This window comes from Salmo salar, chromosome 11 (assembly GCF_965601325.2).
Source record: "Salmo salar chromosome 11, fSalSal1, whole genome shotgun sequence".
Classification (NCBI taxonomy): Eukaryota; Metazoa; Chordata; class Actinopteri; order Salmoniformes; family Salmonidae; genus Salmo; species Salmo salar.
Genome location: NC_138301.1, coordinates 95,877,832 through 95,895,512, shown reverse-complemented (window position 1 = coordinate 95,895,512; position 17,681 = coordinate 95,877,832). Strand labels below are relative to the sequence as shown.

Below are 17,681 nucleotides of genomic sequence, written 5' to 3'. Positions count from 1 at the left end.
TTTTGTTGCACGGCCGAGACAACAATACAATCTGAAAGATCGTCGCAGTCAGAACAGAGCAAATGTATGAATTGCTGTTCAGGCCGCCCCACTGTACCTTGCCCAGGCCCTGCAAACATACAATGTTTAATGCATAAAAAATATATATATTTTGTCTGCTCTATTCATATATCTCTCTTGCTCTTGTCTGATAGTCCTCAGACCTCACCTGTTAGATTGCCTTGTAGATTGATGGAGTCTATATAGAGAATGGACTCTCTTCTGTTTGCAAATAATATTTTCAGGCGTCATCTTTCCAAAGTCTTGATCTGAGCTGGCTATAGGTCCCTCTCACTAGGATTTTAAAGGATACAACATTTTGTTACAGTAACTACTGGGTTGTGACTTGTTAAATTGGCTGAGATCACATTAGGGACTTATATGTTCTTATTGTGGTCATGCGAACCCATTAGATCTCATTAGATTACACACTCCAGTCTGACCGTGTATTACTGAACTCTCCACTAGTTACCTATGCCCCTGTCCTCACTGTGTATGACCTCTCTGAATACTAGTAGGATCAACAAGTACCTGCTGACATCTTTTTCTGTTTGTTATTCACATTATACATCCCTGATGGAGGGAGAAGGTGTTATTTACTTTCCCTGAAGGAGAGGGAGAAGGTGTTATTTACTTTCCCTGAAGGAGAGACAGAAGGTGTTATTTACTTTCCCTGAAGGAGAGGGAGAAGGTGTTATTTACGTTCCCTGAAGGAGAGACAGAAGGTGTTATTTACTTTCCCTGAAGGAGAGACAGAAGGTGTTATTTACTTTCCCTGAAGGAGAGACAGAAGGTGTTATTTACTTTCCCTGAAGGAGAGACAGAAGGTGTTATTTACTTTCCCTGAAGGAGAGGGAGAAGGTGTTATTTACGTTCCCTGAAGGAGAGGGAGAAGGTGTTATTTACTTTCCCTGAAGGAGAGACAGAAGGTGTTATTTACGTTCCCTGAAGGAGAGGGAGAAGGTGTTATTTACTTTCCCTGAAGGAGAGACAGAAGGTGTTATTTACGTTCCCTGAAGGAGAGGGAGAAGGTGTTATTTACGTTCCCTGAAGGAGAGGGAGAAGGTGTTATTTACATTCCCTGAAGGAGAGACAGAAGGTGTTATTTACTTTCCCTGAAGGAGAGGGAGAAGGTGTTATTTACTTTCCCTGAAGGAGAGACAGAAGGTGTTATTTACGTTCCCTGAAGGAGAGGGAGAAGGTGTTATTTACGTTCCCTGAAGGAGAGGGAGAAGGTGTTATTTACGTTCCCTGAAGGAGAGGGAGAAGGTGTTATTTACGTTCCCTGAAGGAGAGGGAGAAGGTGTTATTTACGTTCCCTGAAGGAGAGGGAGAAGGTGTTATTTACGTTCCCTGAAGGAGAGGGAGAAGGTGTTATTTACGTTCCCTGAAGGAGAGGGAGAAGGTGTTATTTACGTTCCCTGAAGGAGAGGGAGAAGGTGTTATTTACGTTCCCTGAAGGAGAGGGAGAAGGTGTTATTTACGTTCCCTGAAGGAGAGGGAGAAGGTGTTATTTACTTTCCCTGAAGGAGAGGGAGAAGGTGTTATTTACTTTCCCTGAAGGAGAGGGAGAAGGTGTTATTTACGTTCCCTGAAGGAGAGACAGAAGGTGTTATTTACTTTCCCTGAAGGAGAGACAGAAGGTGTTATTTACTTTCCCTGATGGAGAGAGAGAAGGTGTTATTAGCTTTCCCTGATGGAGAGAGAGAAGGTGTTATTAGCTTTCCCTGATGGAGAGAGAGAAGGTGTTATTAGCTTTCCCTGATGGAGAGAGAGAAGGTGTTATTAGCTTTCCCTGATGGAGAGAGAGAAGGTGTTATTAGCTTTCCCTGATGGAGAGAGAGAAGGTGTTATTAGCTTTCCCTGATGGAGAGAGAGAAGGTGTTATTAGCTTTCCCTGATGGAGAGAGAGAAGGTGTTATTAGCTTTCCCTGATGGAGAGAGAGAAGGTGTTATTAGCTTTCCCTGATGGAGAGAGAGAAGGTGTTATTAGCTTTCCCTGGTGAAGAGGAAGGTGTTATTAGCTTTCCCTGGTGAAGAGGAAGGTGTTATTAGCTTTCCCTGGTGGAGAGGAAGGTGTTATTAGCTTTCCCTGGTGGAGAGGAAGGTGTTATTAGCTTTCCCTGAGGGAGAAGGTGTTATTAGCTTTCCCTGGTGAAGAGGAAGGTGTTATTAGCTTTCCCTGAGGGAGAGGAAGGTGTTATTAGCTTTCCCTGGTGAAGAGGAAGGTGTTATTAGCTTTCCCTGAGGGAGAAGGTGTTATTAGCTTTCCCTGGTGAAGAGGAAGGTGTTATTAGCTTTCCCTGGTGGAGAGGAAGGTGTTATTAGCTTTCCCTGAGGGAGAAGGTGTTATTAGCTTTCCCTGAGGGAGAAGGTGTTATTAGCTTTCCCTGAGGGAGAAGGTGTTATTAGCTTTCCCTGAGGGAGAAGGTGTTATTAGCTTTCCCTGAGGGAGAAGGTGTTATTAGCTTTCCCTGAGGGAGAAGGTGTTATTAGCTTTCACATTAATGAGTTACTGTTTGTATTTCTCCTCCCATCGCTGTTTTTCTTTTCCTTCAATTCTCCCTCCCTCCCCCTCTTTTTTTTCTTCTTTCGATGCATGCGTGCACGTCAGAGTCGAAACCAGGAGCTGGCAGCCGCGCTGGACTCCAGCAACCTAACAAACAATCAGCTCAATACCAAGCTAGACCGGCTGGTAAGAGTGTGTGCTCGTGGGAGTTTGGCGTTCTGCCTTGTGTGGCAAATAACCCCTGACAGCCCCCATAGCAAGACTGACTGGCCACAGATTGACTAGCCAATGATTAACACCCTGGATAAACAGCAGCTGCGCTGAGTGGTAGCACAGTCAGCCAGTTGGTCATGTCATGTACTGTTTTGTTTATTCACCTCACAAATAATTTCATTGCACTGCCCTGTTCCCATTGGTAACTGCCAAGCTTTTACATGCTCACCAAGATGGACACGCTGAATGACATGAGGGAGTGTTTAGACCAACTGCATTGATATTTCTTCTGGAGCCATCTTGCTAACAGCTAACCGTTGCTAACCCCGCTGGCTAGGCTAATACGCTGCTGTGCTTGTCTTGAGTGTGCGAGGGAGGTTCCGTGGTGCTCAACAGGGATTTAGCTCTTGAAGAGTGAAAGGAGATGACATCGTATAGGGTTAGATGGGTGACTTACTGGAGATGTTGGGGTGGTGGTTTGAAGTCTATGAGGTGGGGATGATGATGATGTCATGGATTCTTCCTCTGTCCTGTTTTGTCTGACAGACCGAGCAATCTCAGGAGCTCACAGATCAGCTGCAAAAGGTGAGCAGAACAAGGAAGACTCTCATTCTCTCTGGCTCCTCCTCAGTGGACAATGACAGGATGTTTTCTGTGTGCTTTCTTTGATCAGGAGCGAAGAGAGTTTGAACAGAAGTGTGTGAAGGAGCAAGGAGCAATGCGGGAACAGCTACAGGTACACACACACACACACACACACACACACACACATACAGAAGAAGGAACTTCTTCAAGGTTTTTCATTCCCTCAGAGCACTTCTCTGAATCCATTTGAAGACCTTTGAAAGCAATTGTCAAATGTTCACTCTGCAGCTCCAGATGTGTGCTATGTATCTGCCTTAGGGGTCAGCAAACCATGCTGTTCCCTTTTTACCCAGGGATGCGTGCACTGATACACTGAATACTGTCTCATCATTGCAAATGAAACAAAGCTTGATTTGTATCCAATATTTACAAACGGTATCATGCGAGGCTTCAATAACCGCTCTGTCTGTCTCCCGCTCTGTCTGTCTCCCGCTCTGTCTGTCTCCCGCTCTGTCTGTCTCCCGCTCTGTCTGTCTCCCGCTCTGTCTGTCTCCCGCTCTGTCTGTCTCCCGCTCTGTCTGTCTCTCGCTCTGTCTTTGTCTGTCCGTCCTCTCCCCCAGGTCCACATTCAGACCATCGGCATCCTGGTGTCAGAGAAATCAGAGCTGCAGACCGCTCTGTCGTACACACAGCAGGCTGCCCGCCAGAAAACAGGTGTGTGTGTGTGTGTGTAGCCTGTGTGAGAAAGAGAGAGCGTTTAATCGTCCAAGTCTGTGTTGATGTGTCTATGAATGTGAACGTGTTCAGTAATGTGATATATTGTGGTGTGTGTTCAGAGGAGGTGAGAGAGTCTATTTGTGTTAGTGCTCACTAAGCGTGTGTGTGTGTTTCATTCAGGGGAGGCTGAGGAGCTGAGTAACCGTCTCCAGGCCACCAAACAGAGAGTCTCTGAGCTGGAGAGAACCCTGTCCTCTGTCTCCACACAACAGAAACAGTTTGACAAGGTAACACACACACACACACACACACACAAACCGTTTGAGAAGGCAACCTGCTGTAGTCATACACTGAAGACCGTTTGAGGAGGTAGTCTGCACGCTAGACTGATATTGCTACAGTTGAATGCTATGACCCATGACTATCGACTTGAGCTTTGCGGTAATGTCTAACAAATGATTGATGTTCTCTTGTATGTGCAGCATAACAAAGAGCTAGAGAAAGAGAGAGACAACCTGAGGCTGGAGGTGTACAGACTAAAGTAAGTCTTACCCTGAGTATGCTGACATTCTTCTCAATGGCTGGCCTTTCCTGGTTTGATTTGTGGACTCGGTAGGGAAAGGAATATGGTGGAAACCACACCTAGTCAGTTTGGGTGATTGTGATACATGGAGAGAGATGCCTGTCGTCTGAGGCGAGGTAAATCAGAGGCTCTTTGTGTGTGTGTGTGTGTGCACGTTCCTAGCTGACCCTCTGTCTCTGTGCAGTAGTGTGAGTGAGGAGGGGAGGCAGCAGAGTTCAGAGCTGTCAGAGCAGCTCAAGCTGAGGGTGAGCGAGAACAACGCTATGAGACTGGACCTGGACGAGCTGCGTAAGAGACTGGAGATGACTGACGACATGCTGCAACAGGTAGGTATACACACACACACACACACACACACACACACACACACACACACACACACACACACACGGTCTCTCTCTCACTTAATCACTCACATACACACAATTTGTTCTGCAGTTGTTCAATTCATTCTTTTTATTCCTAGTTTTCCAGTCAGTCAGGGCCTCCCAGTGCCAACCAGCAGATGCACTTACTACTGGAGGAGAAACTACAGATTGAGGCACACACTGCTCAGGTGTGTGTGTGTGTTTTAGGGTTGAATACTTTCCCAGTATTTTATAAATGTTCCATCCTGAAGATAAATCACTTGACCCGGTATTTCCCGCCACCAGAAGTGTCATTCAAAAGCATTATAAAGCATTGGGCTCCCGAGTGGCGCAGTGGTTTAAGGCACTGCATCTCAGTGCTGGAGGCGTCACTACAGACACCCTGGTTCGAATCCAGGTTGTATCACAACCGGCTGTGATTGGGAGTCCCGTAGGGCGGCCACAATTGGCCCAGCGTCGTCCGGGTTTAGTCATTTGTAGGCCATCATTGTAAATAAGAATTTGTTCTTAACTGACTTGCCTAGTTAAATAAAGGTTCAATTTTAAAAAATTCAATATAAATAGGCCTATGTGTTTATTTGATTAGAGCTTTGGTTGAAAATTCAAGCCTGATGAGCCATACATTAAAGACATTTAATGAGCCCAAGGTTAAAAAGCCCAAATGATTGTGATCCAATACATACAGTGCATTCGGAAAGTATTCAGACCCCTTGACTTTTTCCACATTTTGTTACGTTACAGCCTTATTCTAAAATTGATTAAATCGTTTTTTCGCCTCCACAATACCCTATAATAACAAAGCACAAACAGGTTTTTAGAAATGTTTGTGTATATTTACTGTATATCAGTGTATATCATTTTTTTTGTCTTTTTTTTATATCACATTTTACATAAGTATTCAGACCCTTTACTCAGTAATTTGTTGAAGCACCTTTGGCAGCGATTACAGCCTCGAGTCTTCTTGGGTATGACCCTACAAGCTTGGAACACCTGTGTTTGGCGAGTTTCTCCCATTCTTCTCTGCAGATCCTCACAAGCTCTGTCAGGTTGGATGGGGAGCATTGCTGCACAGCTATTTTCAGGTCTCTCCAGAGATGTTTGATCGGGTTTAAGTCCGGGCTCTGGCTGGGCCACTCAAGGACATTCAGAGACTTGTCCTGAAGCCACTCCTGCGTTGTCTTGGCTGTGTGCTTAGGGTCGTTGTCCTGTTGGAAGGTGAACCTTCGTCCCAGTCTGAGGTACCGAGCGCTCTGGAGCAGGTTTTCATCAAGGATCTCTGTACATTGCTCTGTTCATCTTTCCCTCGATCCTGACTAGTCTCCCAGTCCCTGCCGCTGAAAAACATCCACACAGCATGATGCTGCCACCACCATGCTTCAACCACCATGCTTCACTGTAGGGATGGTGCCAGGTTTCCTCCAGACGTGACGCTTGGCATTCAGGCCAGTAAGTCAATTTTGGTTTCATCAGACCAGAGAATCTTGTTTCTCATGGTCTGCGTCCTTCAGGTGCCTTTTGGCAAACTCTAATCGGGCTGTCATGTACCTTTTACTAAGGAGCGGCTTCCGTCTGGCCGCTCTACCGTAAAGGCCTGATTGGTGGAGTGCTGCAGAGATGGTTGTCTTTTTGGAAGTTTCTCCCATCTCCACTGAAGAACTCTGGACCTCTGTCAGAGTGAAGTTCTTAGGCGCCTCCCTGACCAAGTCCCTTCTTCCCCGATTGCTCAGTTTGGCCGGGCAGCCAGCTCTAGGAAAAGTCTTGGTGGTTCCAAACTTCTTCCATTTAAGAATGATGGAGTCCACTGAGGGGACCTTCAATGCTGTAGACATTTTATGGTACCCTTCCCCAGATCTGTGCCTCGATTAAAATCCTCTCTCGGAGATATATATATATATCTCTTTTTCATCTATTTTACAATAAGGTTGTAACCTAACAAAATATGGCAACTTTCAAGGGGTCTGAATACTTTCCGAATGCACTGTAGCTCTACATGCATTGTGATCTGCGCCCCACCCTGAGATGGGCTGTCTGTCCCCACCCTGAGATGGGCTGTCTGTCCACACCCTGAGCGTTGATGATTCAGAGGATCCAGATTTAGACATGGCATATAATTTAACAGTTCCATTTTCACGCATGCTGTAATTTATTATGATGTACCGGTCAATACACACAGTTATTTATCCTGGGGAAAAGGGAGTGGTTGTGACCGGTAAATCTCGGTAAACGGGTTCCCGTCATTCAACCCTAGTGTGTGTGTGTGCCTCTCTTTAAAGTTTTGACTGCCACGCCATTGTGTTAAAGGTCTCTTTTGGTGTCATCTGTAGTTAATGGAGTCGGTGGCCCAGCTGCAGACAGAGAGAGACCGCTACGCTGAGCAGATCCAGGAGGAGGGACGAGTATGGAAGGACAAGACGGAGCAGCTGCTCTCTCAGGTACACTATGCTACCACCCCATTAGCACAGCCTGTAGAGGCGGCACAGCCCTGGACGGAACGCTATAAATACCTAGTCACTTTAAGGTTGAGTTGTTTGACGTGTGTCCTGTGCAGGTGACACTAGTAGCAGAGGAGAGGGACAGGAGCATCAGTCAGATCCAGGAGCTTGAAGCCCACATCACAGACCTGAAGCACACTGCAGGTGAGACACACAGCTACCCTCCTCGGTTTGCACATCAATGGTTCTCAAAAAGACCAGCTTACTGCGTTGAACCTCCCCATCCTGTCAATCATTATCATTAAAAGATTTGCATTGCCGTAAGGACTCTCCTCTCCTCCTCAGCCCTTTTGTCCCAGGAGAGAGAGGCCCAGACAGAGCCCCAGCCGTCAGGGCCCTCGGAGAGTGAACTGGCCCTCCAGGAGGCCCTCGGCAGCCTGCAGCAGGAGAGAGACTCGCTCAACTCACAGTTCCAAGCCCAGGTGATGACCACACACACACACACACACACACACACACACACACTGCCAGGCAATAATAACAGACACTGTGTGTGTCACACTCCTCAGTGAAGTTGCACTCTGAACACTGTCTCAAGCCATAGACTGATAAGATGAATTATGGGGTGGGTTGGTGCTGGGCTAGAACGAAATCCTGCACACCCTGTCCATCCCTGTTTTGTCTCACAAGTGAAAACCTACTGTTCTCCGGCCTCCCTTCTCTCTTTATAGCTGCGTGACAACGAGCAGCTGAGTCGCATGTGCTCGGAGCAGGAGTCCCGTCTCTCGGAGCTGGAGCGCCATGCGGCGCTCGGGGCTGAGGATGCAGAGGACCGCAGGCGCATGCTGGAGGACGTGCAGAGTGACAAGGCCACCATCAGCCGCGCCCTGGCCCAGAACCGCACCCTTAAAGACCAACTGGCTGAGTTGCAGAACGGCTTTGTCAAACTGGTAAAGAGGAGTGGTACCTTTTTTACTCTCCTGTTTACTTATGTGAAGTAATCACTGATCTGCCAGGTTTTATTTGTGTTTAAACATGGAATATGTGGAAACGTATCTTCAGTTATCCAGCCACATTCAGACCGGTGGTGACCTCATGAATGTTTTGAATGTCTCTGTGGTTCTAGACCAATGAGAACATGGAGCTGACCACTGCTCTGCAGTCAGAGCATCACGTGAAGAAGGAGCTGGGACGCAGGATGGGACAACTACAGGAGGACCTGCACAGTGTCAAGGAGCAGGTAGGGACACGTGGGCGCACACATGTCATGGTGAACAGGTACAGGAACAGCATATAGACACTCGCACGTCTCTTCCATCCCTAGTTGGATTTGAAGTCGCAGGAGTACCAGGCACTGCTGGAGCAGCGGGACCAGGTAGTGGCCCACCTACAGCAGTACTCTGCAGTCTATACAGCCCTGGCGTCAGAGCGAGAGCAGCTCCACAGACAGTACCTGCAGCAGAGCCAGCTGATGGACCGGCTGCAGCATGACGAGACCCAGGGAAGGGTTCAGTTGGAGATGAGCCACAAACAGCTGGAGCAATACCAGGTCAGTGACGGACACACACACGTAGTCACATATCCCCGAACACACACACACACACACACACACACACACACACACACACACACACACACACACACACACACACACAGACGGAGTTGCACATGAAGACACACACTATGCACATGTACACACAGTGTCTGTATTGACCCCTCTGGCGCCTTCTGCAGGAGAGGCTGGAGCAGTTGTCCAGAGATAACGAGCAGTTGAAGGCTGAAGTCACAGAGCTGCTCAACAGCTCAGCCCTGGCCACACTCCCCAGAAACCAGGGAGACGGAGTGGAGAGCCAATCCCTGCCAGAGAGCCCACAGAAGTCCTCGATCGCTATCCCAGAAGACTTTGAGAGCCGCGAGGAGATGGTGAGGAGAAAACACCACTGATAGGTGTTAAGTGGGATCTAGTGTTCCCAAATGCTGTAGAGAATCTCACATTGAGGATTTCCAAAGTATTTCTCAGATAATTGTCTCTGAAGAATAATTCCTCCCTTCCGTCTCTCTCTCTCAGGAGGAGTTTGTGCGCGGTGCGGTGGCACGTGTGGAGGCAGAGCGAGACGAGGTGAGGAGCAGACTGGAGGAGGAGAGGAGACTGCACTTCGCTGCCAGACACCAGGCTGCAGCACTCAGCATAGAGCGCCACAGTCATGACCACGACCATGGTCAGTGCCACGGTCACAGCCATGATGACCACAGTCACCTTGAACACACAGGTGAGAGGAGGAGGAAAGGTGTGTGTGTGTGTGTGTGTGTGTGTGTGTGTGTGTGTGTGTGTGTGTGTGTGTGTGTGTATTTGTACGTGCTACTTGCATGACCTGTGTTTTTGTTTTCTAGGAACACTATACCAGTTTTGAGTGTTACCTGTGCAGTGTGTCTGACCAGTTACCCCCCCTGTTAGTCTCAGGTTCAGAGGGTGTACCAGTGGAGGTACATGAGGCCTTGTATGTTGCCATGGAGAGGCTGCAGCAGCGCTTCACCTCTCTGATGCAGGAGAAGGCTGACCTGAAGGAGAGGGTAGAAGAGCTGGAACACCGCTGTATACAGCTGTCTGGAGAGACTGATACTATTGGTGAGAGAGACGCGCATACATACATATACAGTACCAGTCAAGAGTTTGGACACGCCTAATCATTCAATGGTTTTTCTTTATTTTTACTATTTTCTACATTGTAGAATAATAGTGAAGACATCAAAACTATGAAATAACACATATGGAATCATGTAGTAACCAAAAAAGTGTAACACAAATCAAAATATATTTGAGATTCTTCAAAGTAGCCATCCTTTGCCTAGATGACAGCTTAGCACTCTTGGCATTCTCTCAACAAGCTTCATGGGGAATGCTTTTCCAACAGTCTTGAAGGAGTTCCCACATATGCTGAGCACTTGTTGGGTGCTTTTCCTTCACTCTGCAGTCCAACTCATCCCAAACCATCTCAATTGTTAATTTTTTTATTTTTTTGGTTAGCCCCTCCACCACCACCCCTCTCTGAGGACAAGTATCTTTTTGTTTTTAACAGCTTTTCTGCTACGTTTTATATCTACATTTTACATGTACAGTTGAAGTCGGAAGTTTACTTACACTTAGGTTGGAGTCATTAACTTGTTTTTCAACCACTCCACAAATTTCTTGTTAACAAACTATAGTTTTGGCAAGTCGGTTAGGACATCTACTTTGTGCATGATACAAGTCATTTTTCCAACGATTGTTTACAGACAGATTATTTAACTTATAACTCACTATCACAATTCCAGTGGGTCAGAAGTTTACATACACAAAATTGACTGTGCCTTTAAACAGCTTGGAAAATCCAGAAAATGATGTCATGGCTTTAGAAGCTTCTGATAGGCTAATTGACATCATTTGAGTCAATTGGAGGTGTACCTGTGGATGTATTTCAAGGCTTACCTTCAAACTCAGTGCCTCTTTGCTTGACATCATGGGAAAATCAAAAGAAATCAGCCAAGACCTCAAAATAAGATTGTAGACCTTCACAAGTCTGGTTCATCCTTGCGAGCAATTTCCAATTGCCTGAAGGTACGACGTTCATCTGTACAAACAATAGTATAAACACCATGGGACCATGCAGCCGTCATACCGCTCAGGAAGGAGACGCGTTCTGTCTCCTAGAGATGAACGTACTTCGGTGCATGAAACGAAATAGATCTGTTTGGTCATATTGACCATCATTATGTTTGGAGCAAAATCTACAAAGCTGTGATTGTTGTATGCCCCATATATATATATGTGTGTGTGTGTGTGTGTGTGTGTGTGTGTGTGTGTGTGTGTGTGGTGTGTGTGTGTGTATCTCACACACACACACACACACACACACAGTGCCTTGCAAAAGTATTCATCCCATTTGGCAGTTTTCTTATTTTGTTGAATTACAACCTGTAATTTAAATTGATTTTTATTTGGATTTAATGTAATGGACATGCATAAAATAGTCCAAATAACTTGTTTAAAACAAATTCAAAAAATGGAAGAGTGGTGCGTGCATATGTATTCATCCCCTTTGCTATGGAGCACTCCATTACTCTCCTTCTTGGTCAAATAGTCCTTACACAGCCTGGAGGTGTGTTGGGTCATTGTCCTGTTGAAAAACAAATGATACTCCCACTAAGCGCAAACCAGATGGGATGGCGTATCGCTGTGGTAGCCATGCTGGTTAAGTGTGCCTTGAATTCTAAATAAATCACAGACAGTGTCACCAGCAAAGCACCCCCACACCATCACACCTCTTCCATGCTTCACCGTGGGAACCACATGCAGAGATCATCCGTTCACCTACTCTGCGTCTCACAAAGACACAGCGGTTAGAACAAAAAATGGCACATTTGGACTCATCAGACCAAAGGACAGATTTCCACCAGTCTAATGTCCATTGCTCATGTTTCTTGGCCCAAGCAAATCTCTTCTTCTTACTGGTGTCCTTTAGTAGTGGTTTCTTTGCAGCAATTCGACCATGAAGACCTGATTTCATGCAGTCTCCTCTGAACAGTTGATGTTGAGTTATGTCTGTTACTGTAGCATTTATTTGGCTGCCATCTGAGGCTGGTAACTAATTAACTTATCCTCTGTATCAGAGGCAACTCTGGGTCTTCCTTTCCTGTGGCGGTCCTCATTAGAGCCAGTTTCATCTTGGCGCTTGATGGTTTTTGCTACTGCACTTAAAGAAACTTTCAAAGTTCTTAATGTTCCGCATTGACTGACCTTCATGTCTTTTAAAGTAAATCATCTCTTTGATTATTTGAGGTGTTCTTGATTGGCTCAAACACATTAAGAAGGAAATAAATTCCACAAATTAACTTTTATTAACAAGGCTCACCTGTTAATTGAAATACATTCCAGGTGAAGCTGGTTGAGAGAATGCCAAGAGTGTGCAAAGCTGTCATCAAGGAAAAGGGTGGCTACTTTGAAGAATCTCAAGTATAAAATATATTCTGATTTGTTTAACAACACTTTTCTGGTTACTACATGATTCCATATGTGTTATTTCATAGGTTTGATGTCTTCACTATTATTCTACCATGTAAAAATTAAGAAAAACCCTTGAATGAGTAGGTACGTCCAAACTTTTGACTATTTCTGTATATATACCGCTGTATACAACTGTCTTCAGAAACGCTGTTGGTGAGACACTCAATCATCTCTCTCTGTCTGTAAAGACTGGCACTATCAGTGACGCACACACACTAACAGGGATGCACTGACACGTTCACTCACATAGTGTGACAGGTCTGCTTATCCTATTCCTTCATTGTGTATGTCTGTCCAGGAGAGTACATCACCCTGTACCAGAACCAGAGAGCCATCATGAAGCAGAAACACATGGAGAAGGAGCAGTACATCAGTATGTTGGCCCAGGACAAAGAGGAGATGAAGGTACACACACACACATACAAAGGTACACCGCACATGAGAGGGAAGCTGCAGTATACCACCAGCAGCATAGCACCCTGCATCCCACTGCTGGCTTGCCTCTGAAGCTAAGCAGGGTTGGTCCAGGTAGCCTAGTGGTTAGAGCGTTGGACTAATAACCAAAAGGTTGCTGGATCAAATCCCCAAGCTGACAGGGTAAAAATGTGTCGTTCTGCCCTTTCCTTTCCTGGTCGAGACCAAATGTAGCTGGAAGTGGTGCTGGAGGGCCAGTAGGAGGTACTCTTTCCTCTGGTCCCCAAAAAATTATATCCCAATGCCCCCGGGCGGTGATTGGGGACATTGCCCTGTGTAGGGTGCCGTCTTTCGGATGGGACGTTAAACGGGTGTCCTGACTCTGTGGTCACTAAAGATCCCATGGCACTTATTGTAAGAGTAGGGGTATTAACCCCGGTTTCCTGGCTAAATTCACAATCTGGCCCTCATACCATCATGGTCACCTAATCATCCTGAGCTTCCAATTGGCTCATTCATCCCCCTCCTCTCCCCTGTAACTGTTCTCCAGGTCATTGCTGTAAATGAGAATGTGTTCTCAGTCAACTTACCTGGTAAAATAAGACATCTTCTATTTTTTTTATCAACTTGCACACACACTAGTAGTATTTTGTATTTATTAGGATCCTCATTAACCGCTCCAAAAGCATCAGCTACTCTTCCTGGGGTCCACATGATACATAGTACAGAATATTTATTAGGATCCTCATTAACCGCTCCAAAATCATCAGCTACTCTTCCTGGGGTCCACATGATACATAGTACAGAACATTTATTAGGATCCTCATTAACCGCTCCAAAATCATCAGCTACTCTTCCTGGGGTCCACATGATACAGAACATTTATTAGTCAAGGAATGAACTACATACGTTTCAGAGTATTGCCAATGTTTTGAGTGTGTTTCTGTGCCCGTGCAGGCCAAACTGGCAGAGCTGCAGGACCTGGTGATGAGGTTGGTGGGCGAGAGGAACGAATGGTACAGCCGCTATACTGGGGCGCTGGCTAGCGCTGCGGCTAACCCTGACCTGCTGCCAGCCGGAGAGGAGCAGGTCCAGGCTCACCACGCACACAGACGCATGGAGCTCAACGCTGTGGATGGACAAGGTATGCTCACACATATATATATATATATATATATATATATATATATATATATATATATATATATATTACACACACACGAAGGTACACCACAAATACACAGAAACACAAGGAACTCAGCACTGTGGACGGACCAGATACCCTGTTCCTGGAGAGGTACCATCCTGCAGGTTTTCACTCCAACCCTAATGTAGTGCACCTGATTCTAATAATTAGCTGGTTGATAAGCTGAGTCAGGTTAGTTACGACTGGGGTTGGATTGAAAACCTACAGGGTGTAACTCTCCAGAAACAGGGTTGGAGAGCCCTGGAGTAGAACAATACACACACCCATGGCTCGTCATTATACTAACCTCCCTGATCTCTCATATCTCCCCCCCTTCTCTCTCCAGAGTCTGCGGATGGAAGTTCAGCCGTGAGGCCCGACTCCATCGACTACCCTCACGGTGGCCCGTCAGACCAGGGGCTCCACCCAGACTCCCAGGCTCTGATGAGGCCCCAAGAGGACGGCACGACCAGGCAGATCATGCAGCTGCTCCAGGAGATCCAAAACCCCCAGGGGCCTCGCTCCGTGCCCTTCCTGGGCGACAACCCCTGCGTCCCGTTCTTTTACCGACCCGACGAGCAGGACGAAGTCAAGATCCTGGTGGTCTGATGATGAGACTATGGAGCTAACTGGCAACGTTGGAGGATCTCTGAACACACACACCATTCCACCACGTCACACTCATCTAGGATTTACACGTACACACACTTCTGGGTATACTGTCTCTCACACACACTCACTCTCTCTACTTTCTGGGAGAGGTTGTTTCCTCTCCTTCTTTCTCACTCTTCCTTTTGAGTCCTTGGCTGGTCTCGCATGCCGTTTTTCTTCTTCATTGCACTAACAGAGTGACTTAAGGATGTGAACTCCTTGTGTGTGTGTGTGGCGGCCTTCCTCTCCTCGTACACCTCTTCCTCCTCCTTCGCAACCTCCTTACCTGCAGTGTGAATGTTTGTCTGCTTTTTCTGTCTCCTTTAATTGGTATTTAATACCATTAGATGATTGGGAAGTATTCCACCGGATGCTATTGAGATTCTTCCTGTGATTCTCTTGATGGAGAGATGTTTATTCCTGCACATTGATCCCTCTCCTCTGTTCACTAGCCTCTGTCTCTCTCTCCTCTGCCATTTGAACCATAGGCGCAATAAAGTATCTCTGTCCCCTCTCCCTCAGTCTAGTCTATTATAGGAGAAATGTAAGGCTTTGAGTGAGACGTTAGCGGCAGCAATGGAATACATGGAATGGTATCAAACACATAAAACACATGTTGGACTCCATTCCATTGATTCAATTTCAGCTCTTAAAATGAGTACATCCTCCTATAGCTCCTCCCACCAGCCTCCACTGGGACCTCCCCATTCACAATGTGTCTGTCTGTGTTTGGTAGGAGAGACAGACATGGCTTGGTTTTGGCGCGTGGGCGGTCTCAATTAATTTCCTCGTCGCCTTTCCTCCATGACCACTGATCGGCGACAAGACTGACTCACTCAGACAAGTGTTCATGAATGGAAGAGGACCGTATCGAGGCACAGCCCTTGGTAGCTGTTGGTATGTTCTATGGCAGTGGAGTGAGTGTTGTCTGAGTAGGGCAGGAGGAGTTGGGTACAGTACATGAAGGAGGTAAGGGCCAGGCTGGAGCCTTGGCCTACCTGGAGCGGAAGTCGGTCAGGAAAGCATTGGTAAAGACACTAGCATTTGGAGTGATGGGAGCACTTTTCACTTCTAAGTAGGGAGACACCATAGGACGTCAGGAAAGAGAGGAACTAGCATGTAGACACATGGCTGCTCACCCCTACCACTACCTTGTCTATCCATCCTCTTTTATGTGGAAACACTGAAATCTGAACATATGTATGTACACTAGAGCTTTATCTTATTTATGCACATGAGCCAGTCGACTCAGTTGTATTCCTCAAGTTTGCTCTGCGTTTATTTATTTGAGGCCCCATTTCATAGCACCAGTTGATCATCTCTTGTTTAGCAATCTTTCAATTATGGTGTGCTTGTTGCCCCTCAACATATCTCATTATAATTTAAGTCGCTCCCTTTGAGACTGGATGAAGATTGAGTGTTTGATAAATGATTCAACCTCAATTGTATCCTCATGATTTTGAATGGTAGTTGTCTCTTCTCTCTAAAGTTACATGGGCTTTACTGTAGGTTATTGCACAAAAATTGTACAGAGCTCCTAATCAAACCCTGTCCCATCTCATATAGTTTTGGACAGTAGCTTTTCTATGGCAGATCCATTCTAGACATTTGGTTTTTATACTTGGGTGCCCTATGATGTCATCATGTGCACTTTGGCACATCGGGGCTCAGGGTTCCACGAATGAAGACAGTGTGTGTTGAAGTGACCGAAAGATTGTGTGTGCGGGTGCAGTGTGCACTAGGAGGATGTGTAGGTATGAACAAATGAATAGAGGGTTGTAATGATTCCAGTAACACAAGGCATGGGCAATGGGGGTAAGCTCTGCTGTTTGATTGACAGGTGCAGGAAGGTCCTCTGTTTTTAGATAACCTTACAATGATGATCCAAATAAAGATAAAATTGCCATAGGTGCATCTCTGCCACCCCTTTTTGGGGAAATGTGTGTACTCCCATAATATTTAGGATCTTTTTTAGTTTTTATGCTTCCAGTGTATCTCTGACTACCAATATCTGAATTTTATTTTTATTCAAGAATGGAAGTCTTAAAGCATGTCAAAAACAGTCTGAAAAAAGGTTTTGGTGATGCTATGTGAGGTGTATTAAATGAGATATAGAAATGAGTGGTATTGGAGAGAGTTTTCAGGTGTGTGTACCTAATCTGAACCCTGTCTACCCTGAAGCAAAGCACTTTTTGTAGTAGGACTTGACGTGGTTTCTGTTGAAAGTGATCCCATCTGAATATTTAAATTCCTGGCTTTCTTAGCATTCTCTTTAACCTTTTAGAGAGAGAACTTTTTGTTTTGGGAGTGGTAAAACCAAGAGAATATTTTATAGTCATTTACAACTATTGTTTTGGAGGTGGTGACGAGAGAGTAAAAGTAACAGGTGAAATAGTTGTTCCACGCTTTCTAATTCAAACTGTTCTTTTGAATGAATGTGTGGGATTGAGCACATGATGACTAAGAGACGGGGGTGAACGCCTTCTGTTTAAAGGAACTGTATATACTGTAACTGTGTAACATATTGTATATTCATTCTGCCTGGTGTGTGGGAATAAGTGTAATGGCTGTTTGTAGTGTTGCTAGCAGCCCAGAGGGCTTGTCTGTGTGTGTCTGAGCCATTGTTGGCTTCAGGACACACACGGACAGCTGACGTAAAGGGGTGGGGGTACCGTCTGTGATTTAATACAAAGGTTAAAAAAATATATTTATTTGTAATAAGTATCGAAACTAATCAGTTTTAATGCAATGTAGGATCGTTGTGAGAGAACAAAATGGCTTCGGACAGTATATTTCTGATGTGGTTTCTCCTGATTAAAAGTGATTGAGCAAAGCAGACAGCATCTGGTCAATGGATCCTTGTAAGTGCTGGAGTTTCTACCTTCAATAGGTCCTGTTAGAGATGTCATTTTGAGTGTGAGATTCCTCGACAAAAGACTCAGA

At 45.7% G+C, this 17,681-nt stretch overlaps 1 protein-coding gene across 7 annotated transcripts in view; it reads left to right on the top strand.

The window, feature by feature from the left end:
• golga2 (golgin A2) overlaps positions 1-17,574 on the top strand; it is a 27,321-nt gene extending 9,747 nt beyond the window's left edge. For 4 of the 7 annotated variants that reach the window (XM_014128725.3, XM_082958172.1, XM_082958170.1 and 1 more), the window contains 20 exons: positions 2,654-2,734; positions 3,308-3,346; positions 3,435-3,497; positions 3,967-4,060; positions 4,244-4,350; positions 4,546-4,604; positions 4,831-4,972; positions 5,113-5,202; positions 7,339-7,446; positions 7,563-7,650; positions 7,792-7,928; positions 8,178-8,396; positions 8,573-8,686; positions 8,771-8,995; positions 9,181-9,369; positions 9,515-9,716; positions 9,902-10,072; positions 12,786-12,892; positions 13,859-14,045; positions 14,434-17,574. In XM_014128725.3, the coding sequence (XP_013984200.1) occupies positions 2,654-2,734; positions 3,308-3,346; positions 3,435-3,497; positions 3,967-4,060; positions 4,244-4,350; positions 4,546-4,604; positions 4,831-4,972; positions 5,113-5,202; positions 7,339-7,446; positions 7,563-7,650; positions 7,792-7,928; positions 8,178-8,396; positions 8,573-8,686; positions 8,771-8,995; positions 9,181-9,369; positions 9,515-9,716; positions 9,902-10,072; positions 12,786-12,892; positions 13,859-14,045; positions 14,434-14,696 (2,685 nt within the window). In that variant the 3' untranslated portion in view covers positions 14,697-17,574. The remainder of the gene's footprint in view (positions 1-2,653; positions 2,735-3,307; positions 3,347-3,434; positions 3,498-3,966; positions 4,061-4,243; positions 4,351-4,545; positions 4,605-4,830; positions 4,973-5,112; positions 5,203-7,338; positions 7,447-7,562; positions 7,651-7,791; positions 7,929-8,177; positions 8,397-8,572; positions 8,687-8,770; positions 8,996-9,180; positions 9,370-9,514; positions 9,717-9,901; positions 10,073-12,785; positions 12,893-13,858; positions 14,046-14,433) is intronic. The other 3 variants (XM_082958171.1, XM_082958174.1, XM_014128726.3) reach the window with 2 other exon arrangements.
• Positions 17,575-17,681: the final 107 nt, after the last annotated feature.